Here is a 26,805-nt window from a genome sequence, read left to right as displayed (position 1 = left end):
TATTTATGTATTTATATATGTATTAATTTATTCACTCAGACTCCATGCTCACTAAATATCATGGTGTCCCTGAATTAGATAATTGTATTAAAATGCTCTGTTTATTTACTCTTGCCACTGTCTCTCTATGATTCCGCTCCTGGTTGTGTTGATCACTGTACTCCAGGTACGAGGCCCATACTGTGTAAATGGTTTGTAGAAACCAGAGAACACGCTTGATAGTGCAGATGTTTATAAGCACAGTTATAAATCTATACATTTAATGAAATGTTTTACACTGCAATGCTCTTCACTATTACACAGAAGCCCGGTGTCCTGGCAGATTCATTGTTGCTCTATATGGCTTAATCACCTCATCTGTTTCATTTTACAGTGTGATAATGAGAGGCAGTATCCTTCCCCATACTGGAGCAGTAAACACGTACACATCTGGGCTATGAAAATTTCATCCTTCATTATTTTCTCTTGTATTGACCTGGCGATGATCAATACTGACAGATGGGCAGACATTTTAACTACTGACAACCAGACAGACCCCAGCAAGACTAGGGGTTGGATTGTATTGCCCATTTTTCCTCCCTCAGACCCCTTATTTACTAAATATCATGGTAACCCTGAATAGATTATAGTTTCCTCTTTTAAAAATATGCTTTAATATTTTAATAATCAAGTCATCTCACAAGTAGGATGGAACCCTGAAATGTTTTCCTTTTTCTAGGAAATCAGTACAAGTGGGGATGGGGAGTTTGTTGCCAGGTAACTTCACTCAGACTCCATGCTCACTAAATTTCTTGGTATCCCTGAATTAGATAATTGTCTCCTCTTTAAAAAATATACTATTTTAATGAGCAATCTGTCTCATAAGCTCAGTGGGACCCTAAATATGATTCATTTGCTAACAATGCTGAATATATACAGTGCCTATAGAAAGTCTACACCCCTGTTCAAAATGTTCACCTTTTGTTGCCTTATAGCCTGGAATTAAAATGCATTAAATAGTTTTATTTTCATTTATCTACACATCCTATCCCACAACTTCCAAGTGAAAAAAATATTCTAGGAATTTGTAGAAAATTAATTAAAAATAAAAACTGAAATAGCTTGGTTGGATAAGTGTCCACCCCCCTTGTAATAGCAATCCTAAATTAGCTCCGGTGTAACCAATCGCATTCAAAATCACACACCAAGTTAAGTGGCCTCCACCTGTGTTAAATTGTAGTGATTCACATGATTTCAAGATAAATTCAGCAGTTCCTGTAGGTTCCCTCTGCTGGGTAGTGCATTTCAAAGCAAAGACTCAACCATGAGCACCAAGGCGCTTTCAAAAGAACTCCGGGACAAAGTTTTTGAAAGGCACAGATCAGGGGATGGGTATAAAAAATATCAAAGGCCTTGAATATCCCTTGGAGCACGGTCAAGACGATTATTAAGAAGTGGAAGGTGTATGGCACCACCAAGACCGTGCCTAGATCAGGCCGTCCCTCCAAACTGGATGACCGAGCAAGAAGGAGACTATCAGAGAGGCTACCAAAAGGTCAATGGCAACATTGCAAGAGTTACAAACTTTTATGGCCAAGACTGGTCAAAGTGTGCATGTGACAACAATATCCCAAGCACCCCACAAATCTGGCCTGTATTTTGCTCAGAAAGACCACCTTGAATCCCGTTTGAAGTATGCAAAAAACCACTTAGGAGATTCTGTAGCCATGTGGCAAGAAGCTTTGTGGTCTGATGAAACTAAAATTGAACTTTTTGGCCCAAATGCAAAGTGTTATGTTTGGCACAAACCCAACACAGCGCATCACCCAAAGAACACCGTCCCTACTGTGAAGCATGGTGGTGGCAGCATTATGTTATGGGGATGTTTCTCATCGGCAGGGACTGGGGCACTTGTCAGGATAGAAGGGAAAATGAATGGAGCAAAGTACAGAGAAGTCCTTGAGGAAAACCTGCTGCCCTCTGCAAGAAAGCTGAAACTGGGATGGAAGTTCACCTTTCAGCATGACAACGACCCAAAGCACACAGCCAAATCTACACTGGAGTGGCTAAGGAACAAAAAGGTAAATGTCCTTGAGTGGCCCAGTCAGAGCCCCGACCTAAATCCAATTGAAAATTTGTGGCATGACTTGAAGATTGCTGTCCATCAACACTCCCCAAGGAAGTTGACAGAGCTTTAACAGTTTTGTAAAGAAGAATGGTCAAATATTGCCAAATCTAGGTGTGCAAAGTTGGTAGAGACCTATCCCAACAGTCTCACAGCTGTAATTGCTGCCAAAGGTGCTTCCAGTTTTTTATTTTTAATATATAATCTTTTTCTCAATAAAAACTTTTCCCCCCTTAACAGTGTGGAGTATGGTGTGTAGATAAGTGGAAAAAATCCTCATTTAAATGCATGAAACTCTGAGGCACTGACACAACAAAATGTGAAAAAAGTTCAAGGGGGTGTAGACTTTCTATAGGCACTGTGTGTATATATATATATATATATATATATATATATATATATATATATATATATATATATATATATATATATATATATATACAGCTGTATATAAAGCTGAAAATTGGACTCATCTGGGGGTGCTTCAGCAAGACTGGAATCAGGCAGATTTGTCTTTGTGAAGGACGCATGAATCAAGCCAAGTACAAGGTTGTCCTGGAATAAAACTTGCTTCCTTCTGCTCTGACAATGTTCCCTCGGCACCAGATCAAGACCCTGTCATGGCCAGCCCAATCTCCAGACCTGAACCCCATTGAAAACCTCTGGAATGTGATCAAGAGGAAGATGGATGGTCACAAGCCATCAAACAAAGCCGAGCTGCTTGAATCTTTGCGCCAGGAGTGGCATAAAGTCACCCAACATCAATGTGAAAGACTGGTGGAGGGCATGCCAAGACGCATGAAAGCTGTGCTTGAAAATCAGGGTTATTCCACCAAATATTGATTTCTGAACTCTTCCTAAGTTAAAACATTAGTATTGTGTTGTTTAAAAATGAATATGAACTTATTTTCTTTGCATTATTCGAGGTCTGACAACACTGCATCTTTTTTGTTATTTTGACCAGTTGTCATTTTCTGCAAATAAATGCTCTAAATGACAATATTTTTATTTGGAATTTGGGAGAAATGTTGTCAGTAGTTTATAGAATACAACAAAAATGTTCATTTTACCCAAACACATACCTATAAATAGTAAAACCAGAGAAACTGATAATTTTGCAGTGGTCTCTTAATTTTTTCCAGAGCTGTATATATATATATATATATATATATATATATAGTAGCAACGTGGGGTGTTATTTACCACAGTACTCAGCAGGTCTTTCACAGCGGTCCTCTAGTGTGGTGTTGCAATTACACTCAGACAACAGAAATAAGGTCTAAACAGGACGGGACCTGTATGTTTATTAGTTTTAATGTGTCCTGTCAAAGGGACACAGAGTCACCAATTTTTTAAACCAAAAATTACAAAACAAAATAAAACTCTATCTCCTTTTTTTGGAGAACTTACTAATACAACAGCCGTTTACCCTAACTGTCACCCAAGCAGCTAAGCTGCTTGCTGGTTTTCAAAACAAACTCAAACCGATACACACAACCTACAATAGTTCTTGTTATTACCGTTATTTAATTTTCCTTCACTCCAGTTTCCTCTGTTGTTCACAGACGTTAGCCCCACATTGCCAGAGAACCGCTCAGATAGGGCGTTTAAATACTCATCATTAAATAAGCACAGGTGCAACCCATTCTTCTGTAATCTAGCCACTCCAAGCCCCTTGGGAAATGTAGTCTTTTAGCCTACCGCCATTATCTCCCTGAACTACATTTCTTATATCAGTGGTCAGAAAGGGTATATGCTTCTTTCCAGGCGTGGCCCTATGTACCTGCCCTCCATCACTTTACCCCACACTTTATCACTATATATATATATATATATATATATATATATATATATATATATATATATATATATATATATATACACGTACACCATCTATACATACTTATTAAAATGTTTGGTTTATATTTTTAAAAAACAGAAAATTTTATGATAAATGTCTCATCTAGACGTCTTTCTAAATGTTTTCCTTTGAAGCACTCCACCATTGAGTGGGAATCCCTGAAATACTGCTACTGTAGGAACAGGACAGTGCTGAACGTGCTAAATCTAAAGAGCTTATTAAATTATAAATGAAAGTGCAAGCACATCTTACATGCACACCTTACCGACCTACAATGGTTTACCATTACCAGTACATTTTGAGGCAGTAATAAAAAGTTGTAAATGTTGCCATTATTAAAACATGTTTTCTTCAGTTGTATGTATGAGGGTGGGTGGGTGGGGGGGAGTGGTGTGTATATACATTTTCCACAGCCATAATGAGTAAATCAGTGAAGGAGCTTTAACATGTCAGTCGCGACCTCCGGCTATAACGATGGTGTTAATAAGATAGTCACACTGTCATTATGAAAAGGAAACTTCAACCCCCTCCTGAGAGCAGAGTGCTTAATGAGTTGCCAGTGGGGGTGGGGGCGGTGTGTGTGTGTGTGTGTGTGTGTGTGTGTGTGTGTGGTTGAAGCTTAGATAACCCACTATTGGTGCAGCAAAGGAGGTCAGACAATAAGGTCAGACACAGCAGCATTTATCATGGTCAGAAAATCTCTAGTTGTGCAGATAGGATTCAATGTTCATGTTTTTATTTATTTTTTTATTTGAGGGGGAGAAACTTTAGCAATGTTATCTGACGTGAAAGAGGTAACGAGCAATACAATGTATGCCATTTAGAACTGTGACGTATGCTATATACATACTGTATAAAAAGTCAGTACGAACGCAGCAGCAAATTAATTGAATTTGCATAACAAATCTTATGCTTATTTTTTTGGAGTTATTTATTTATTTTACCACATGCCCCACATGATGTGAAGGTGGTTAAAATGCCCACAAGGAACTGTGACCCAAGAAACATTGTTATCATTTTAAACCTATTTCAATGGCTTTCCAACAAATATGACGCAACGGTACACTGATCCACCTAAGTGGGTACCATTGTTAGTCTTCAGAATGGGCCCTTCTTTTAATGATTCGAACTGCAGTGTTTATATCTACCCCAACGTCCTTGTGTTTAAAGGAATTCATGCAGCAGCAGGTGTACCTCCAGATGTTGTCATATTGGACTAATAACTGGTGTAACCAACAGTTTATTTGCATTGTCAATAACCTGCTCCCATTTAGCATATAGGCTCCAGATGCTCATAGTTCTGTGTTTCGAAACAAATAATCGAAAATGCAATGAAACTGAAGGGAAGAAGTAAGCCTAGTAAATAAAAAAAATAAAAAAATGATTGTGACTGAAACAAAACCTTGAGCAGAAATGCATCAATTCAAAATATTTCTAACAAATAAGTACAGGAAACTCTTCCGCTGATCTGAACCCCAGTAATCTGAACTGACAGCAGCTGTAGAAACCGAACTTCAGTGTCATAATCCTGTAAAACATTTACAGTGGCTACAACCTAAAACAAAGACTGGGTAAAGACTTTTTTTTTACTATGGTACACAAAAAATTGTAACCTATTTAAATTAATAGATAATGAAGAAACATGCAAACTGTAAAGGTAATACTGTGTTACAGACAGGCATTATTATCAGTACAAAACATGTATGCAAACATGCATATTAAGTAGCTGTATACATAGCATGCAATGGTTGTAAACTCTGTAAGTAAGGGCAGAATGTTTATACATATTGTATGTTTTATGTGTGCTTACAGAAGAACCGAAATTGATTTTTCTCTATTGTTGTTTTATGGACTAGTGGCTGTCGCAGCAAGACAGAGTGGGTTCTTAATTTCTTTTTACTGTTCAGCCATTTATTAAGTTTGAAGTTACAGTAGTTGCTGCCAGAAGTGCTTTCCTCACCCCGTTTATCACAGAATGCCAGATTTGCTTGTAAATAATCTAATCTTATGCATGGACGCATCCATATTGCCTGTTTATCATCGGATTATTCTTTAATAAAAACATATGCTTTGTGATCTGTATTTTATTAATTTAGTGAACTGCTTTATTGATTTGCCTTTTGTGCCAGGGCTGCCTAATTTGTCTTTATTATTTGTTACCTGTCAGCGCTTACTAGATTTACTGAATTCACTTTAGTGGTGGGGTGGTAGATAGTGTGTCTTAAATGATAGCTGTTGCGTACCAGTTGCATAACCAGCTAGACTTTTTAAATATCCTTTTTATTTGGAAAGCATTTCATGGCTAATTATTTTCTTGAGAGATACATGTTTATGCAAAATGCTTAATAAAATGATGCATACTTTACTAGGCTGATAATGATCTTGTGTCACTGGCTACTTCTCACACTGCCCCACGAAAGCTCTTCATTGTATTCTGATTGCGGGAGCCAAGCAGAGGTGGTCTACTGGATTTCAATAGTCTCCTGAATTAGGTTTTGCAGAACCTACCAAAACTAAACCATTGCAAAAAAACACCTTGGTGAGTGAGTGGGCACAGTTTAGTGCTGTGCAGAGCCTGCAGTTTTGTGCGCTGTGCTGCACATTTGTGAGTGCTGACACTAGAAAGAATTGGTTGAGGACCTCACGGGAAATATCAGTAACTACCTAATTTTCCCCCTCACTGTGTAGCTGCATCAACAGCATTGAAAGCCTCATAAACCTCTCTCCTCAACAGGCAGTGTTCATGACACTGCAAGGCTGTTTCATGTTTCCCCAATTGTCCACACGTAACTTAATGTGTTCTACAGTGCAATAGCATCAGCTGGACCAGCCAAGTGCTGTATTGTTTTTTTTTGTTTGTTTTTTTTTAAAGAGATTACTACTGTTACATGACCCTGTTAATAATAATAATAATAATAATAATAATAATAATAATTATTATTATTATTATTATTATTATTATTATTATTATTATTATTATTATTCAAACCTGTTCAGATTAGTATCCTGTATTTAGCAGTGTGAAAATGAGGTGTACTTCAGAACAATGAAACTGTCCCACCCCAAAGGAGGTGGCTCATTGCAACCGAGGCATTGTTCTGGAGTGTATTTCAATATATTGTCAGAACTCTGGCACAGTATTTAAAGATGTCCCATACTGGTTAAAAAAAAACAAAAGAAAAACAAAAAACAATGATTTCAATACATTATTCTGACAAAGCTGAGTGTATTGAGTCTTTGAGGCTTATTTAATGAATATAAACAGTGGCGGATCCAAATACTGCCACCAAATCTGAAATTTTACTTGCAGTACTTTACAAGACAAAAATACCCATTACAGACTCTCACACACTGTTCTCAAAGCCCCCTTCTTTTGACCGTTTAAACAATGGAGGTATTTAGCACAAAATAAAATATATTTTACTGTACAATTGAACACCATATGCAGAAGCACTGCAACATTACCTCAAGATGATTTTAAGGAATCTGCTCATTCCTATAGTACTGTACAGTACCTGTCACTTGCAATCAATCCAAAGCAAACCGACATGCTGCAATTGTATGTGACAACAGATAAGACCTTTAGACGACCACATGTGCGGCAGTAAATATTATGTATGTATGTATGAATGAAATAATAAATAAATAAATGTAAAAAACAAGATATAATTATTATGGTCCCCTGGGGCCAGTTAGTAGCGGTCCTAATGCCAAATTCAAGAGGAGCCCATGGGCAGTGTATAGGAAAATCAATCTGCCTTAAAACATGATCTTGAAACTAATCTTCTCTATGCCCATGAATATATATGCCCACTTTTATATAAAGTCACTGATATGGACATCTATGGATTATACTGTATTTTTATAAAGTTACTCTTTTAAAAGAGTTAAAAACAATTGCAAAACGATAAAATATTTAGTCACTAGATGGCAATGTGTGCTATGCCAAAATTTCATAAGTGATAACTTAAAACAGATTCAAAAAGAAAAAGTGATTTAATGCTGCTGTATGAAGGTTTTTAGTAGCTTATAAAATACAGTCAAGTACAATACAATGAATAATACAAATGACTCGAATATGGTAAGACTAAAAAGCTCGGCGATAAAGAAAAGAGATTGAAGCTAACGTTATGTAGGGAACTGCAGAGGTTGTGACTGAGAAGAACACTTATCAAAATAGGAGAGCTGAAGAATATGTGCTGCTTATTCTATTCAAGACAGCCTGAGCAAATATTTAATACAAGCAAGGCATCACTGGAAATAAGACAAGGTACACTGCTTGAGCTAGGAGAACTATTTTAGATTCCTGATCAAATAACATTTCATCTCATCTGACATTAGTGGGTGGAAAAGTAGACATTGTTTTTACAGAGTTACATTTAGTGTACAGGAGCGTTGAAAAACACATATATATTGTGACTCTTTTAAGTTAACACTGCAGTGCTAAATAGAATACTGCTGTTGCTGTTTGTATCTGGATCGGAAGTATTGTCAAGGTTATCAAATAGTAAGTAAAGAATTTTGTTGTGTGAAGAAAAAATCAACTCAGCAGCACATTTTAGAATTAGGCAGAGAATTTCATTAACTAGCATTAAAAAAAAAAAAAAAGACTGCATTTTTGTTTGAGTAACTGATACATCTGGCAAAGGTAGTCGGTTTTAAAAGCTGCTACAAGTTACAAAATTTGCATTCAAAAGAATGCAGTGCTGGCACGCTTATGAAGAACGAAACCACTGTCATGTAACAAACCATTTTATAGCCCTGAAGAATATCTTGTGGCACCTTCCCTCCATAGAAATGTATACGTATGCTTCAGAAAAAAGAAAAAAAGGGAGAATAATAGGGATTATTCTCTTCACATACAAAAGCCGAAATGCAAGACAAAGCTGTATTTTTTTTAATTACGCCCGGAGCTCCATGTAAGAAGCACTGAAACAATTTGACTAATGTTCTGAGGTGTTGATACTGCTTGGTAAACGGGTTGCTGTCCAAGTGTATGTACTCTACACGTTCTGTAGCCAAGGGGCTGCTTTGCAACATGACCCTGTCCTACAATACAAAGTCAAAAAAATGCATTGTCATTGTTGTTGTTGTTGTTGTTGTTCCTTTGTTTTTTTATCAAAGTAAAAAATATTTATAATAAAATGTATGTTCTTATATATTAGCAAAAGTGTCAAAGCTCAAAATTGGCTGAACTACTACTCCCCCCCCCCACCCCTTTTTCATTTCCCTGTGATTTTTTACACAAGCAAGATAAACGTCTCTCGTGGGCTTAGAGTGTAACAATTCGTAGTAAACAATTAACAACACAAATAGATAGACTAGCCAACTCCAGAGTTAGGAGTGGGGAGAGCAGAGAACAAGGACTTAAGCTGCTGAAAATCCTCATATTGTCATTTCATTTATATTTCTTTCTTCTGACAGTCTTTGTCCACAAGGAGCACAAAGCTTTCATCACCCTTCCTTTACTCTTGTCCCATCCCTTCTACACCTACCTACCTACCCCTCCCTCTCCCCCTCCCTTTCCCTCTCCCCCTCCCTTTCCCCCTCCCTCCCTCCGTCCCTCTCCCCTCCCTCCCTCTCCCCCTCCCTCCGTCCCTCCCCCTCCCTCAATCTCCCTCTCCCCTCCCTTCCTCTCCCCCTCCCTTCCTCTCCCCCTCCCCCTCCCTCCCTCCGCCTCTCCCTCCCCCCCTCTCTCTCTCTGAGGTTTTTGTTTCTTTTTGAGTCCCCTCCCCCCCAGCCTTTTTTTTTTCTGACTGAGTAATGAGCTATGATATGATTGGCTACCATCCAAAGGCAGCCTCCCTTGATTGGCCGGCTCATAGCTCTCATTGGTCTCAGGCCCTACTGCTGCATATTTTCCTGGAGCAGTAGCATATTCTTGGTTTGAAAAACCGAAGGTGGGGATGCAAGGTTTGTGATCTTTTGTGTGTGTGTGTGTGTGTGTGTGTGTGTGTGTGTGTGTGTGTGTGTGTGTGTGTGCGTGTGCGTGTGCGTGTGCGTGTGTGTGTGTGCGTGCGCTCCTTATATTTCTCCTGTCTCTGTGTTTCTGTATGATGTTGTTATATTTTTTTTTAAATGTGAAGCAGCAGGTTGTGAAAGGTGTCTGCTGACTGAGGTTCCTGTACTGAGTGTGGATTCAATTTTATTGTTGGAAGGACTGGGTGGGGTAGCCAGGGATCTCATGCTGGGCAAGCTTTTGCTGTGTGGGTTGTAAAGAGGATGAAAGGGGCTGGCTTGTATTTTTAAAAACCTCACAGGCTGAGGCAGTAGCTTTCTCTTGTTTTTTCTTTCTACTGTGCTAGCCTACTTTTGGTCTTGCTCACAGTTGAAGTTTAAAAGCATAGACTCGGAGGATACAGGGGAAGATGATTTTGACCAAGAATATTATAGTGTGGTCTTGGCTCCTCATTTCATGCTGCTTTAAATAGGAATGTAATTTAATGAATGGACTCTTATGTGAGACAGTACCTGTGCTACCTGCATTCTGTACTGATGTGTGGTTTTGAATCCTCATTGAATTGTGCTGTGAAAACAAAACAAAAACAAAAAATCCTTGTACCGTACATTTACTTTGCCTAAGGTTACAATAATGCTCTGCAAGTTGCTTTATCCTTCATATACTGTAATGCCTTATGTTTTTCAACCTTATCTGTTTTCCAGAGTAACCGTGAGTACTTATTATAGACTGGGCTCTAACCATATGGCAGCCCTGCAGTCGTTTCGAAACAGTTTTGTTGTTGCTTTGTTATTTTATTATATAAAGAATTGTATTTACAGGGGACTGTGAAATTGAGAAGGGGATTCACTTGTGAAACTATGTGAATCACTGCAGTTCTTTGACAGAGCACTGCTATTTAAACAAACATTTCTTTCTTTATTAAAAAATGTAAAATATGTTTTGTGATTTTTTTTTTTTTCATTAAATATTTCCACAAATTTAGGGAAAAAAATAGATTTGTACTTAAAAAAAAAAAAAAAAAAAAAAAAAAAAATCTTAGTAAGCATTATTACTCTTAATTTACCAAAAAATGACATGTACAATACAGTCGAATTGGGTACTTGTAGCACAAGCAAGTGTGTGCTGGGAAGAAGTTAACTTACACATGCTGTATAAATGGCACCTGTATTTATTTACCTGGTGGTAATGTAGGCCTTATCTTTATTATTCTAGTAAATCTTTAAGACACGGGAGCTGAGAATTGGGTTCAGACAGAATGCAATCACACTTTCACAATCACGCAGTCAAGTTAGCTGCCAATTGGCGTGACTTTTTTATTATTTTTTTTAATGATGTGAATTCCCCACTCACTTGACACTGCAGTCTTGTGGCAGTCACTTGGAATGAGCGACTAAATGACTGTCAAATAAAAAATAAAAATAACCAGCAGGCATGAACCCCTGTCAAGCAGAGATGAAAAGGCTGTTGCCGTACTGTAGTCGTCTTTCCTGCCTAGTATTACCTATTTAGCTGATATTAATTACTGAGGGGAGTCTACCCTCTTTAGCAGGTAAAACTCTGATTTTAAAAGCGGTGTCCTGTAGTTTGAGTTGAGCGGTGTCCTGTAGTTTGAATTGTTGTAATTGGAAGCTCCACATGGGCAGTGGAGGGGAGGGTGGAAGGGGTGTTGCATCACAGCTGTTCAGTTTAAATATTAGTATTTTAAAAAAGGGAAATGCATTAAAAGCATGTCTGCTGTTTCAGTGCGAGTTCACATATTGTTCTACCATGCAGCTGCAAATTTGTAGTGCCTCCCCTCCTCCTATTGATTTAATTGGAAATTTTTTTTTTTTTTTTATCTGCAGTGATAATTGAGTTTATTGCATTAGCGTGCGAGATCCATAACACATGATAGCGTTCTAATGAGTGCTCTCCTGCAGGAGAACCTGTCTCTTGTAATGTAGTGTTTCAGGATGTGCAAAACAAAAACACTTTGCTGTTTAATATATTATAATAGATTTTATTCAATCAGGGGATTGCTCTATAACAATGCAATATCCAGCAAGTAAAATAATTCAACATTTTGGTCTTTGTCCAAATAATAATAATAATAATAATAATACATTTATAAGAATAATACAATTGCAAAATGTAACCTTTTAAAGACTAGCCTGTATTTAGCCCTTCAGTAGCTTCCTATCCTAAACCAAATTATTAATATATATCATCTTTCATGGTAAACTATGAGAGGAAAAAACTTAGCTTTTTACTGTTTTAGAGTATGCCCTAGAATGAGTTCTGTTATTGTCAAAGTATAGCCTTTTTTCCAATAGTATCTGTTAATACAGCAGTTGTGTTTCTACAGTATATATTGATTTAAATCTAATTTTTAAAACAACAACCACACACGAGTAGGCATGTGTGCACACAAAATTTGTATTTAAGCATAAAAAGAAGACCATACTTTACCTGCGAAACATTCACACTAAATATGTTAAGGTTTCACTTTCACTGGAATGGTGATTGGCCTGGTAGAGACCTCTGTGTTCTCACAGGAAGTCCAGCATGAACTCCTGTACAAGCATGATTAAGAGCACAGGCACCTGGGTTCCTCTGTCAGGGACAAACCAAAAAACACAGCTGTTTACATCTGTATAGCATCAAAGGGCTGTCAGAAGCAGTTATTCTGGTCTGTCTGTACTCCAGACCAGCAGTGACAAGCAGCTTTTAGAGATGGCTGCTATGAATAGTTAAAGTAGCCTATACAGTACTGTACTGACAAAATTGTCTTTGGAGCTTCACTGAGCTGTTTGTTAGGAACTCAGGAACTCCCTTGTTACCAGCAACTTCTTACATAACATTCCCCCTGTAGACAACAACACATTCTGAGTTGTATTCTCCAGGTATTTGTTTGTTGGTAAATTTGTGATTTTATCATGTGGTATCTATACCCCTTCTCTATCAAACCACATTGTCAGGCTTTGTTGGCTAGAACTATTTTGAGTAACTTTTCTAAGGAACGAATACTATAAAAGTTACACTTAAACTGAAGTGGTGGCTACTTCAAAATGACTTTGAACAGTTTCAAGTGTGTGTGTGTGTGTGTTTGCATAAGTGCAACGAGGGTTACAGATTAGGGGTAGCAGGAAACATTCAGCTAGTCAACTGTTCAAATAGAAAAGTGACAGGCGACCTCAGAAACTGGTAGTAAACTAATTGCATGTCATGTGATTGTGAAGCATGCAGTTTCAGGTGGACGGAAGTGCATTGCAGCCCATTAACATATGATCTGCTGATATTTATACATTTAAAAAAAATCCAAGTAGTTTTAAAATGTACTACACAAACAGCAAAGGCCCTGTCCACACTATGCCTTTAAACAGTAATACAGTACTCAAAACAGGCGTCTGAAGGAGTTGAGAATGACTATCAATACTACTGTACCGTATATAAGAACATAAGAAGAACATAAGAAAGTTTACAAACGAGAGGAGGCCATTCAGCCCATCTTGCTCGTTTGGTTGTTAGTAGCTTATTGATCCCAGAATCTCATCAAGCAGCTTCTTGAAGGATCCCAGGGTGTCAGCTTCAACAACATTACTGGGGAGTTGGTTCCAGACCCTCACAATTCTCTGTGTAAAAAAGTGCCTCCTATTTTCTGTTCGGAATGCCCCTTTATCTAATCTCCATTTGTGACCCCTGGTCCTTGTTTCTTTTTTCAGGTCAAAAAAGTCCCCTGGGTCGACATTGTCTATACTTTTTAGGATTTTGAATGCTTGAATCAGATCACTGCGTAGTCTTCTTTGTTCAAGACTGAATAGATTCAATTCATTTTGACTGTCTGCATACGACATGCCTTTTAAACCCGGGATAATTCTGGTTGCTCTTCTTTGCACTCTTTCTAGAGCAGCAATATCCTTTTTGTAACGAGGTGACCAGAACTGAACACAATATTCTAGGTGAGGTCTTACTAATGCATTGTAAAGTTTTAACATTACTTCCCTTGATTTAAATTCAACACTTCTCATAATATATCCGAGCATCTTGGTGGCCTTTTTTTATAGCTTCCCCACATTGTCTAGATGAAGACATTTCTGAGTCAACATAAACTCCTAGGTCTTTTTCATAGATTCCTTCTTCAATTTCAGTATCTCCCATATGATATTTATAATGCACATTTTTATTGCCTGCGTGCAGTACCTTACACTTTTCTCTATTAAATGTCATTTGCCATGTGTCTGCCCAGTTCTTAATGCTGTCTAGATCATTTTGAATGACCTTTGCTGCTTCAACAGTGTTTGCCACTCCTCCTATTTTTGTGTCATCTGCAAATTTAACAAGTTTGCTTACTATACCAGAATCTAAGTCATTAATGTAGATTAGGAAGAGCAGAGGACCTAATACTGATCCCTGTGGTACTCTACTGGTTACCTCGCTCCACTTTGAGGTTTCTCCTCTAATCAGTACTTTCTGTTTTCTACATGTTAACCACTCCCTAATTCATGAGCATGCATTTCCTTGAATCCCTACTGCGTTCAGTTTGAGAATTAATCTTTTATGCGGGACTTTGTCAAAAGCTTTCTGGAAATCTAAATAAACCATGTCATATGCTTTGCAGTTATCCATTGTCGATGTTGCATCCTCAAAAAAATCAAGCAGGTTAGTTAGACACGATCTCCCTTTCCTAAAACCATGCTGACTGTCTCCCAGGATATTGTTACCATATAGGTAATTTTCCATTTTGGATCTTATTATAGTTTCCATAAGTTTACATATAATAGAAGTCAGGCTTATTGGTCTGTAGTTACCTGGTTCGGTTTTGTCTCCCCTTTTGTGGATTGGTATTACGTTTGCAATTCTCCAGTCTGTCGTTACAACCCCTGTGTCAAGAGACCGTTACATGATCTTGGTTAGCGGTTTGTAAATAACTTCTTTCATTTCTTTGAGTACTATTGGGAGGATCTCATCCGGCCCAGGGGATTTGTTTATTTTAAGAGCTCCTAGTCCCTTTAACACTTCTGCCTCTGTTATGCTAAAGTTATTTAAAACTGGATAGGAACAGGTCGACATGTGGGGCATGTTGTCTGTATCCTCCTTTGTAAAAACCTGTGAAAAGTAATCATTTAATATATTTTCTATTTTTTTTTCTTCATCTATGATTTTGCCATTTGTGTCTCTTAGACATTTAACCTCCTCTTTGAATGTTCTCTTGCTGTTATAATATTGGAAAAACATTTTGGAATTGGTTTTAGCTCCCTTAGCAATATTGATTTCTATCTCTCTTGGCCTTTCTAACTTCCTTTTTGACTTGTGTTTGCAGTTACAAGTACTCTTTCTGTGTACTTTGTTTTTGGTCACTTTTAAATGCTCTGTAAGTGCCTTTTAATTGATATATTAAACCATTTTGGCCATTTTGTTTTAGATTTAGTCTACTTTTGGGATGTAATTGTTTTGCGCCTCTAGTACTACATTTTTAAAAAACAGCCATTCTTTTTCTGTGGATGTTTTCTCTAATTTACTCCAATCTACTTCTGTTAGTCTCTGTTTCATACCTTCATAGTTTGCTTTTCTAAAATTATAAACCTTAGCTTTAGTCATTACTTTTTGGGTTTTAAAAAATCACTTCAAATGAGACCATGTTGTGGTCTGAGTTTGCCAATGGTTCTCTGACCTCTGTTTTAGTTATTCTGTCTTCGTTATTTGAAAAGACTAAATCAAGGCATGCCTCCCCTCTAGTCGGTGCCTTGACAAATTGCGTTAGGAAGCAGTCATTTGTCATTTCCACCATTTCAATTTCGTCCGTCGTGCTCCCCACCGGGTTTTCCCATTTTATATGGGGGAAGTTGAAATCCCCCATTAGTATGGCTTTTCCTTTTCTACACGCATTTCTAATGTCATTGTATAACAGATTATTTTGCTTGGCGTCTGAATTTGGCAGTCAACAGCATGCTCTTATTATTATGCCCATTGAATTTTTGTCCATTATTCTGACCCATATTGATGTGGCGTTGTTATCTTTGTCCAGATTTAACACCTGGGCTTCAAGACTATTGCTTATGTATAGCGCTACCACCCGCCTCTTCTGTCCTGCCTGTCTTTCCTATACAGTGTGTACCCACTAATATTATATTTGTCTCCATCACTCTCAGACAACCAAGTTTCTGTAACACCTATCACATCATAGTTACTTGTTAGTGCAGTAGCTTCAAGTTCTAACATTTTGTTTCTGAGACTTCTAGCATTAAGATAAATACATTTATAACTGTCTTACCTGAGTTGTTGCCTTTGTTTTGATGTGGTCTCCCTTCTGTTTTTTTGTTTTCTCCCCCCTTTCTTTCTAGTTTAAATACTTCTGGAAATCCTCAAGGATACTTTCTTTGAGTAGATTGGTTCCCTTTTTGTTTAAGTGCAGTCCGTCCCGCCTATATAGATAGTCCTTGTTGTAGAATGTGCTCCAATGTTCAAGAAAGATGAAGCCTTCCTGTGTGCACCACGATTTCAGCCATGCATTTTGATTTTGTATTTTGTACTGTATTGTACACATAGTACTACAACAACATACTATCAGTATCCTTAAAAACAGTAAACAAACTTGGTATTCAGTACTTACATTTAATACAGAAGCAACATTTTAAAATTTTAAACGTTTTTTACGATTTGCCACCTCCGGCTGTAAATCGCTCAATTTTGCATGCAGCTTCGTAGCCAATTTCAAAATGCGGGATACAACAGATTTGGAGATCCCAATTTTTTCTGCTTCCCGTACTTGTTTAGCACCGGGTTCACGTAGTGCCTCCAGAATCCGAACTTTATCGGCTATAGAAAGGTCTACACGTTTTGAAGCCATGATGACAGACGACAATCAGACTCAATAAATATACAGCTGTGTTATAAATAAATTGACGCTGCGATGCGCGCGCAATGTATTTATGTGAGTACCGTAGCCATAGAAATTGTAAAAAGAAAAGTTGTCATTAAGCAGCAGACAGTTGCTAATATCTGAAATCCATTAATATTAAAGTCTATGGGATGGGTATTGGTTCCCGTGAAAATGTTGTTAATAACCGAAAGTTGTCTTTCTCAGGGTTGCTAATAACCGGCATCTACTATATGTATATGTGCGTGTGTGTGTGTGTGTGTCTGTGTGTGTGTGTGTGTGTGTCTATATAGGGTTAGGGTTCGGCTGAAGTAGTGGGGTGCCCCAGAGTGTACAGACTGGGACAGCAAGGGACAAAGCAAAGCATTTGTGATATGATCCTGCAAGCTGTTATGAATCTTTGGCCAGAACTACGGTATTGAATGTGGGAGCAGGTCAAAAGAACATGACCTCCTATTCTGTAGTGTCTCCTCCTCTCTGACACTTGCAGCAAGGTGTGAATCTTCATTGTAATCGGAGATAAAAATTCGTATGTCTGTCTGAAATACACTAATCCGTCGTGTATCCGCCCATCACACATCCACCCTAACCGTTTATCCACCATGATCAAGCTCTTCAGCAATGTCATCCACGTCTACATGCTAATGCTAAATGGCTACAGGATAGCGAAAGCAAGTTGTGCTTACAATTATTTTTTGTAAACCTATGCATTTTGCTACTGTGAATTACCTGACACTAATGTAAGTGCATACAGCACTGTGGCAGGGCAGGTAAATTGTGTGTATTTTTTGTAATCAATTAATGAATACCTGGCACTCCTGGGAGAGCCTACTGTGTGTGATTACCAGCTGTAGAATCTAATCAGCAGGTAGGTGTGTTCCAGCGGGGCGTCAAGTATAAAAATGTCCCATTTATTCACCTCAGGGCTGCTGCAAAACCAAAGCTAACTGGGCTAAAGAATCTGAAAATTGTGTGTGTGTGTGTGTGTGTGTGTGTGTGTGTGAGAGAGAAAAAAATAAAAATAAAACAGGGTTGGATACCAAAGAGCGAGTAAGCAAGTCGAAACTGCCGACAGCCGAGCGAGTGGTTTATTATTGAACAGAGAAGATTACTTCAGAGATTGTAGATCCCACCAAAGTTATCGTACACTGTTGTAGGTTCTCCGTGCGCTGCCATTGCTGGTAGTGTCACGTGAGCTGTTCAGTGTGTTGATATGTAAATAAATCCTGTTCGCCTGCGGGGCGTATCAACTTCAACCTCCATCTCGATCTCCTGCCTGTCACTCAGCAGCGAATGCACGAACCCACATGGCAGATGGCTACCAAGTCACAAGCATTAATACCCTGTATCTATCTAAACAAGGGATTTTGGGTAGCTCCCTAATTAAAAACTGAATCTCAAAACACTAATTGTGTGAAATATAGCAATTGTTACAGCTGTGTATAATAGTATTTAAAACATGATTAATTTATCTGCCCTTACTCTGGTCCCACTGCAGTCAGATATGCGACGGACTACTGTAGTTTTTTTTCTTCATTTTCCTTTACAATTAACTTCAGATTCCCATTTGTGTACTTGATATCCACTGGAGTATTGGAAAGTGAACACCCCCAACCTTTACAAATGGATGTTGGTTATACCCACATGAAAGGAAATGTTAGCAGCTGCAGGGCAAGATATTTTGTGTCTTGATTTGTTTTGTATTTTGATAATTCACTTTTAAAGCCATATTTTAGCAATATGGTAGAAAAGTATTTGAATACGGAATTTTACAAAAAAAATATTTTCTCCAGAAGAGCAAAACTTGAGAAGCCGGATTTCATGGAAACACTGTCGGTTCAAGTCCTGCTTGAACCCCTGTTTTTAAAAACATGGTTTTAAAGGTTTACAGCAGTGTCCCAATTTTTTAGTCAGGACTTGTGTACTGAATGAACTGTACCAAAACTAATATCAGTAATCCTTTCCTATCAAGTATCCTATTTCCTAGTCCGTGAGAGAGCACCTAAAAAAAAAAAAACAAAAAAAAAAACAGCTTAGCTCAGCTACTGAATTGACTGCCTACAGAAGAAATCTTTTTATTTTATTTAATTTTTTTCACAAAACATTTCCCAGTGTGCGAGTAGTTCCCACCTTTTTGGAGTAGGTGGTAATGGGTTGCCATGGCAGTTGTTTTTCCATTTTCTTAAGTCAAGGCAGTACATACAGTCTTGCTGCGTCTGTTCTGTTATAATTAAATTATTGAGAGTTTGTCAACCTGGGATTGGAATAATTAGTGATTTTATATTTTTAAAAAAGTATATTAAAAAAAGGTTGTTGACTTTTAAAGGAGTTGATGATTTCTTCCGTATCGTTAACAATCACAAAGTCAATTTGAAAACGACATCCATTAGGCAGCCTCACATATTCAAAAACACTGATTGCATCATTCTGTATGTTCTCATTACTTCATTGTTATGTAATTTTTTTTCTATACACAAAACTGTTTCACTTCAATCATTTAAACAATAAAGGGCACAGGCTGCACCTCCCCACCCAAAATAAGGTGTTGTGCAGGTGTGGCACTGTACAAGTGGATCACTCCCAAATGCAGACGGAACATACTGTATAATTAGGGTATCTGTTTATATTAATTACATTTTTCGGTCCTACCAAAGTGAGCCGTTCAGTGTGTTGATATATAAACATATCCTGTTCGCCTGCGGGGCGTATCAACTTCAACCTCCGTCTGGATCTCCTGCCTGTCACTCAGCAGCGAATGCACTCACCAACACGACAGACAGCTACCCAGTCCTGTCACAAGCATTAATACCCTGTATCATTCTAAAGAAGGGATTTAGGGGAGTATGTGTGTTCCGGGTCTGATTGCAGTCCTACTGTATGCCTTTGATGACACAGCATGTTAACTCCATGTTTTTAACATAGTGTAGTATTCATGGTTCCTATTATTGTCAGGAAGGAGACAGGACTAATAATCATCATCATCATCATCATCATCATCATCATCATCATCATAATCATAATCATAATCATAATCATAATCATAATAATAATAATAATAATAGCTGTATCCCTTTCCATACAGAAATGTGTGCAGCAAAATGATCCAGTAATATACAGGGTTTAAAAGATGCGTCTGGAGAGATAGTATATTGGTTGAATCAATTGCTCTTAATTGATTGTACTTAGGAAGTACTGAACTGAGGAAGTACTTGTGATATGAGTGTATTGTACTTACTTTTTATTGCTGACAGTATTTATTGTGTTTGTGTCTGTATAAGAAATCATTCAAGCTTATTGATGGAATGGATTGATGTTCTCAACATGTTAAATTGACAAAAATGCACTACAGTGAAAGTTGAGTTTCTTCACGTTGTGATGGATTCTGTTGGCTTTACCTGGATGGAATGGAATGAATCTAATAGGTGACAAGGTGTTAATAACACCCAAGGTCGCGTTGCAATACAATTATTACATTAATGTATGTAATGAAATTAAAGGTGTGTACTACAGTATACTTAACAGAGCTTAAACAGACACAATAGCTTAAACCAGGGGTCTCCAATCCTGGTCCTGGATTGGGTACAGTTGGAACAAAAACCAGGAGGGACACCGGCCCTCCAGGACCAGGATTGGAGACCCCCCGGTTTAAACGGTTTTAACATGATTAGTGTAGTACCTGCATGATATCTTGTAACAATTGTAAGTCACCCTGGATAAGAGTGTCTGCTAAGAAATAAATAAATAAATAATAATAATAATAATAATAATAGTGTATACAGCATAGTGTGTCCTTTCCTCCTGAAGAAGCTCAGAAGGCAGTTAGGGAAGACTCCTTTATTCTGCTTTGATGCTGTTTGGTGTTACTGTCCGATAACATCCTTTACTTTATTTGAACACCTACAGTAAATCCTACTGTACGTATAGAGTAGTACATTCTGAACAGAACACAGCTGTCTCTCTTCTTTTGTGCTGCAGTGTAAAATTATATTTCAAAAGCCTGAAATGGGAAACAATGCCTCCATTTTCAATTGTACACCAAGCCAGTAGTGTAACCACATTTTTAAGGTGTTTTACATTCTTAAGACTGTGAAGTATCCTCAATATTAGGCCTATTGTCTGGCATTTGAATTGGCCCAATTTTATCAATCAATCAATCAATCAATTTGTCTTGGTTGAGGAGCTCAGAGCGAAAGTGCCTGATTGGATCCAGTGTAATAGTTTTAAAGAAAAAAGACCAAAGAAATATTGTTTTAATTTCCTTGTTTCTGAAGTTAATTATCTTATACAATGTGTGAGCTGGAACGCTTCCAGTAAATTGGTCTGCTTTGCAGCCTACAAAAGAGATAGCAACCCACCACGCTCTGCTGGGAACAGTGTGACTCAGATGAGTGCAGACAAGATAAACCATCAACAGTTGTACTCGTTGTGGGGTTAGTTGTGCACCAATTTATAGAGTAATAAGTCTGTAGACATTGCTTTATACACAGTTGCATTCTATGAGTCTTAAGACATGTTAATCCTGTCATCTGTTTTAGATCGTTTTGGCTGGATATTAATTTTGGTTTTGTACCTCCTTGAGCACTGAGCTACAGTACATTTTTTATTGAGCTGTTTACAGCTTCTTTAACTTAACAGAACAGTGAAGGGCTTTTATGATTTTTGGCTTGCAGCTGGGGAGTGAAAGCCACACCCAATGAAGGTACTGTACAATATCCAAGGCATTTAAAAAGTTACAACTAACTTAATTGACGTGGTGATTGTTTTGGAGAACAGATTACTTGTTTTGTGGCTGTGTGCTACCCCCTTTCCTTTTGATCCAATATTTTAACTCTCGATTTTATAACTTGCTGAGCTGTATTACAGTACTGTCCTTAATTTATGTTAAATATTTGTACCTGCCTATTGCAAAAAAACTATAAACAGAATATTCCAGGTCTCTCTACACAGTGCTGCAAACTGTGATGCAATCCATACTGCACACTATGTATGCATATGCATATATATATCCTGCTTTGTGATAGCATTAGCGCGTCCTGCTACTGTACCCTTGCTGGGAAAAACTTGCATGCATGTTTTAAAGATAGTTTGTTTGTTTATTGCTAACTGATGACATTAAAAAGCGTAATTCCTGTATAAACAGGACCATGCATTTTCTTCGTGACTGTATGCCTGAGGCTCATTGTCAAGGTTCAAGCTTTTGACGTGACTACAATAAATGTTTTTTATTTCACCTGATGTTGCTCACCCTTCTTTTGCATGAATTTACCAACAAGCACCATTTTTTTAATGTATTTAAGAAAAGAAAAGAAAATGAAGTTTTTAAAATGTATTTAAATTGTTTGCCGCATAAGGTTCTGCACCAGATGCTGTTGTTGGTTGACCTCCAATAGCGAGGCCCTCTGTCATACAAAAAGGGGTCACAGCCAACAAGGAGATTGCTCTGTTCCAGGAGGGAGTGGTGTGATGACAGAATGCCTGCACATTTCCCCTCTGATGGTTTCTGTCACTGTAATGCTAGACATGACTGGGGAGTTCAGCTAATATACAAGTGTTTCTGTAATAGGCAGTACACAGAGAAGCTCCGGAGGGTGGCCCAAGGGAACTCTTCTCCATTTCAGCGTGTTCAATGACTTGCTTGTTCTACCATTTTGGAGGATCACTGCGTGTTTCTTTAGAAATAGACTCTGACATTGTTAAGGCTTTAGGGGAGGCTTTTTTTTTTCTTTCCAAATACTGGATCATGTTATTAATTGATAAAAGAGCACAGCATTTGACACAGTATTGGTAGTGTGAATGTTTAATATTGTAGTATAAAAACAAATCTGTAGACTGCACAGCTTATGAATAAAGGACAGTTTGCATATGTTAGGTGGGAGCTGGGCGTTGGAAAAACTTCAATTATATTATTATTATTATTATTATTATTATTATTATTATTATTATTATTGTGTGTTTTATTATTATGTGTTTATTTTTCAGGATGATTTCTTAACCGCGACACAGACAGTTGTGATACTGTGGCAATATGCAGGGGTGTTCGCAAGTCTTATAAAGCTCTCTTTCCCAGAGCCCTTTGTCCTATTTTTTTTTCCTTTCAAATGCTGCATGGAAGTGCTGCTCTGCCCACAAGGCTGTTTCTTGGTGCTTTATCTGGAGACTGCCTGTGGCAGCTTTAGACAAGAGAATTAATGCAATGTACCTACTCTAGGCTGACACAACAGAATCCAATTTAAATATTGAACTTTTAAGTAAGCCTACGTACTTCATGCATTTTATCTCAAACTCTGAATAGTTGCTGTGCGTCTTCTTTCTGGTGTAGGGCGTGAGGTGTACCTACGTTAAACAACCTTATTTTTTTGATTTGTTGATGTATAGCGAACATTGGATTGTAGGATGCTGGACTTTCAGGTTCCAAAGCATTGGGGTCTACAATAAATGGATGTTTTGTCCCAAGATGTTAATAATACATCTACAATACCTAGCTTCTAAGATATTATGATACAACAATATTATCACTTTTTTCTGTTTGTCTACCCAACCCTTTGAATAAACATGAATTCCAGGTGTTGCATTCTCAATTGGTTTTCAGGCTGGTTAAATAAATTAATTCATTAATTATTGGCTTAAAATTGGTGTACAAAAAAAATTAAGTAAAGTTCATTATTTGGTTTTTGTAGTAATGAAAATATTATTTAAAAAAAAGAGGAAAAAAAACCCCAGACATCCAGTTTGAATTTCTGAATTACTAATGCAGTCCTGAGGCTCAGATATGGTCACTGGAGATAAGGAGCAGAGAATAAATACAGATGGTGTGGCTTCATGCAAATGAAAATGGAAATGAAAACAGGAACAGAACATTCCGCATAAAAAAAGACATTGCATGGTTAAGGCCGTGGACTCCCACTGTATGCAATAGTAAAGTTCCAGTTTTTATTGCATCATACACTGTATTTTATAAATGGAGAATAAGGAGATGGCATGTGGGAAGAATGTTCATCTGACACTTATCAGCTCCCTTTTGTATATTTTTTAAGTCAGTTGCTCAAAATGATTAGTATTAAATGACAGGGATGGGAACTTTAAAGGGTACATCAGCACTACATGAAAAATAAAACACAAATTATCCCACCTTGCTGTTCCGAATGTATTTAGTCATTGTATAATAATCTGTATGCGACCAAACATCTGCATAATGCCACACTGCTAATGTCCAAAATCACTGTTCTCAAGCATCTCTTCTGAGCCAAAAAATGTACTCTGAAACATACTGACGCATGTCCAATGAAGCGTTGTATAAACTATATTACCTCCGTGTGGAAACACACTAGTCTGTGTAACAAACATGGTCCAGCTAATTTTCCATAAGGATAGAACTTGTACCTGCTTTTGTTTTGTGTAGTAGACATCTTTCACACTGTACATGTTTCCTTCGCATGTTGTATTTTGATGTATTATTAGGCTTCTTCTTCTTCTTCTTCTTCTTATTCCTTTCTTCTTTCTTTCTTCTTCTTCACAGAGTTGCACAAACTCACCAGATTCGCTAGGTTGGTAGATGCTTATGGGAAGATGGAAAATGCTAAAGAACTTACGTTGTAAATCACATGGTTTGGCCGCCATATAGATTGAAAAAAAACATTTTGCCTAAATGTAAAAATGTGTCTTTCGAAAACGACTTATTGCAGAGTGCTGAAAGTTGATATAGTTATTGAGGGACAGTCCAAGATTAACTGGTGTTCGTAAGAAGCTGATAGGTTGTGTGGTATGGCAGCCGTGCTGCATGACGTCAAATCGCACGGTACAGACGTCATAATCACAAACTACAAAGATCTTCTTCTTCCAAACCGCTAGTCTGATTGAAACAAACCCAATGGCACATATGATCGTAGTGTGGTTGTCTTTAAAGGGTGTTAAAGGGAAGTTGCTATAATAAAAAAACATGGTGGCCACGTTGGATGACATCATCAACATACAAAACTGGCTACAAAAACCTAAAGGTCAAATGTAAAACTGCCTTATAACTCGTAATCAGGGATCCTAGGAATCCGTTTGCTGTGGAATAACACAGAAAAACGCTGATTTTCTATGATAACACAGAAAAACACAGATTTTCTATGATTTTGGAGATTTTTTAGTTTTACACTTGGAGGGTCAAAAAACATGCAAGGATTTTTTTGTTTGTTTGATAATAACCACTTGAACTAACATGAATATTATTTTTTTTATAAAACAGGTAACTATGTAATATTTACTCACGGAATAACACAGAATTTCATTTTTTTTACTGCGGAAAAATACACATGCACAATCATCTACACACCATTGAGTGGGAAAGTCGAATTTGGCGACAAATTCCATCTTCCTATCAGTTTCTGAACAATCTGATCTTGAAATATTGTCTAGCATTGTTTTGGATGTTTCCTGGTTACAGTCACATTGTGTTGCTGAGGAAAATTTGAATTTAAACTGTTAATGACACAACTCCGATATGGCAGTGGAACGGTATGTTTTTCATTCTGTTTGTAGATTTTTGCTTGCCATTGTAACTGTGTCTTTTTGGGTGTTTATCAGACACCTTGACTTTCCCACTCAATGGTGTGTAGATGATTGTGCTGTGTTGTGTCAGGAAATGCAAATGAAAACCACATACGAAGGATGAAATAATGCAATATTTATTTCTTTAGGTCGGTTCATCCTCAAAGACTTTTTTTTAAATTAATGCAACATTTATCATAATAATACATCAAAATACAACAAGCGAAGGAAACATGTACAGTGTGAAAGATGTCTACTACACAAAACGAAAGCAGGTACAAGTTCCTTCCTTATGGAAAATTAGACGGACCATGTTTGTCACACAGACTAGTGTGTTTCCACACGGAGGTAATATAGCTTATACAATGCTTCATTGGGCATGTGCTGATACATTTCAGATCACATGTGAGGGTACATGTGGAAGTCATGTTTTTTGGCTCAGAAGAGATGCTCGAGAACTTTGATTTTGGACATTAACAGTGTGGCATCATGCAGATGTTTGGGCGCATACAGATTATTGTACAATGACCAAATACATTCGGAACAGCAAGGTGGGTGTAGTGCTGATGTACCCTTTTAAACATTTAAGGTAGGGCTAAGGAAAGGCTTTAAAAATAATTAACAGGTAGATTTTTTTCCATTTTCTCACTGATTATTATTTAAAATGTCTAAAGTAAATTACCAACAATTAATTAAGATTGGATCATTTTATAATCATTCTGGAACCAAAAAAGTCAAAGACCAAAATTCAGGGTAATGCATTTTAAGAAGACCAATACATACTAAAATGCGCCTTCTTAACCAGTGCTTGTGGACTAAAAAAAAATATGACTGTACATTGAATTTTGTTTTGTGTACTTTTGGAAAGACGTACCCCATTTGTTTTTGCATACACATACAAGAGAATGTGAAGATATAACGGATTATAATGCAGTAAAAAGCACTAGTGAGTAAGGGTCAGTCAGCACACTGATTCTCTACAAGAAATCAGTTTTTAGGAATTCAAAAATGTTCTCTATATCTGTGTGCCTCCATAGTTACTGTGTTACTGTGTTTTAGAAGCAGTGTTAGCCCATACAGTCAATTTTTGACCACTTTTTACACTTGCATTCATGCATTTTTTGCATATATGGTATATGATCGCTCGTTGTGTTCACTTCAGCTTCCTCTGCTGGCACATGCGTGATCAAGGAAGTTTTTCTACACGGAATGAGGTTTAAAAAACATTTGGAAGCAAACTTTCCTTTCACTCTGGGCACTGACATCATCTTGACGCAGGCTGTCAGGAATGACCAGAATTATCCCGGGTTTAAAAGGCATGTCATATGCAGACAGGCTAAAAGAATTGAATCTATTCAGTCTTGAACAAAGAAGACTACGCGGTGATCTGATTCAAGCGTTCAAAATTCTAAAGGTATTGACAATGTTGACCCAGGGGACTTTTTTGACCTGAAAAAAGAAACAAGGACCAGGGGTCACAAATGGAGATT

At 37.5% G+C, this 26,805-nt stretch overlaps 1 protein-coding gene across 10 annotated transcripts in view; it reads left to right on the top strand.

Moving 5' to 3' along the window:
• Window positions 1-26,805, top strand: part of LOC117409559 (C-terminal-binding protein 1-like) — a 164,254-nt gene that overhangs the window by 38,380 nt on the left and 99,069 nt on the right. For 3 of the 10 annotated variants that reach the window (XM_034015792.3, XM_034015796.3, XM_034015801.2), the window contains exon 1: window positions 9,788-9,878. The exons of 4 other annotated variants lie outside the window; for them this stretch is intronic. Coding sequence is in view for 1 of the 6 variants with exons in the window: in XM_034015800.3 (XP_033871691.1) it covers window positions 9,872-9,878 (7 nt within the window). In the remaining 5 variants the exon portion in view is untranslated. Of the gene's footprint in view, window positions 1-9,787; window positions 9,879-26,805 lie in introns of those variants that run through there. 3 more of the 10 variants (XM_034015800.3, XM_034015798.3, XM_034015795.3) reach the window with 2 other exon arrangements.

Source organism: Acipenser ruthenus, chromosome 2 (assembly GCF_902713425.1).
Source record: "Acipenser ruthenus chromosome 2, fAciRut3.2 maternal haplotype, whole genome shotgun sequence".
Taxonomy (NCBI): Eukaryota; Metazoa; Chordata; class Actinopteri; order Acipenseriformes; family Acipenseridae; genus Acipenser; species Acipenser ruthenus.
The sequence above is the reverse complement of the archived record's forward strand: the minus strand, read 5'-3'. Positions and strand labels throughout refer to the sequence as shown.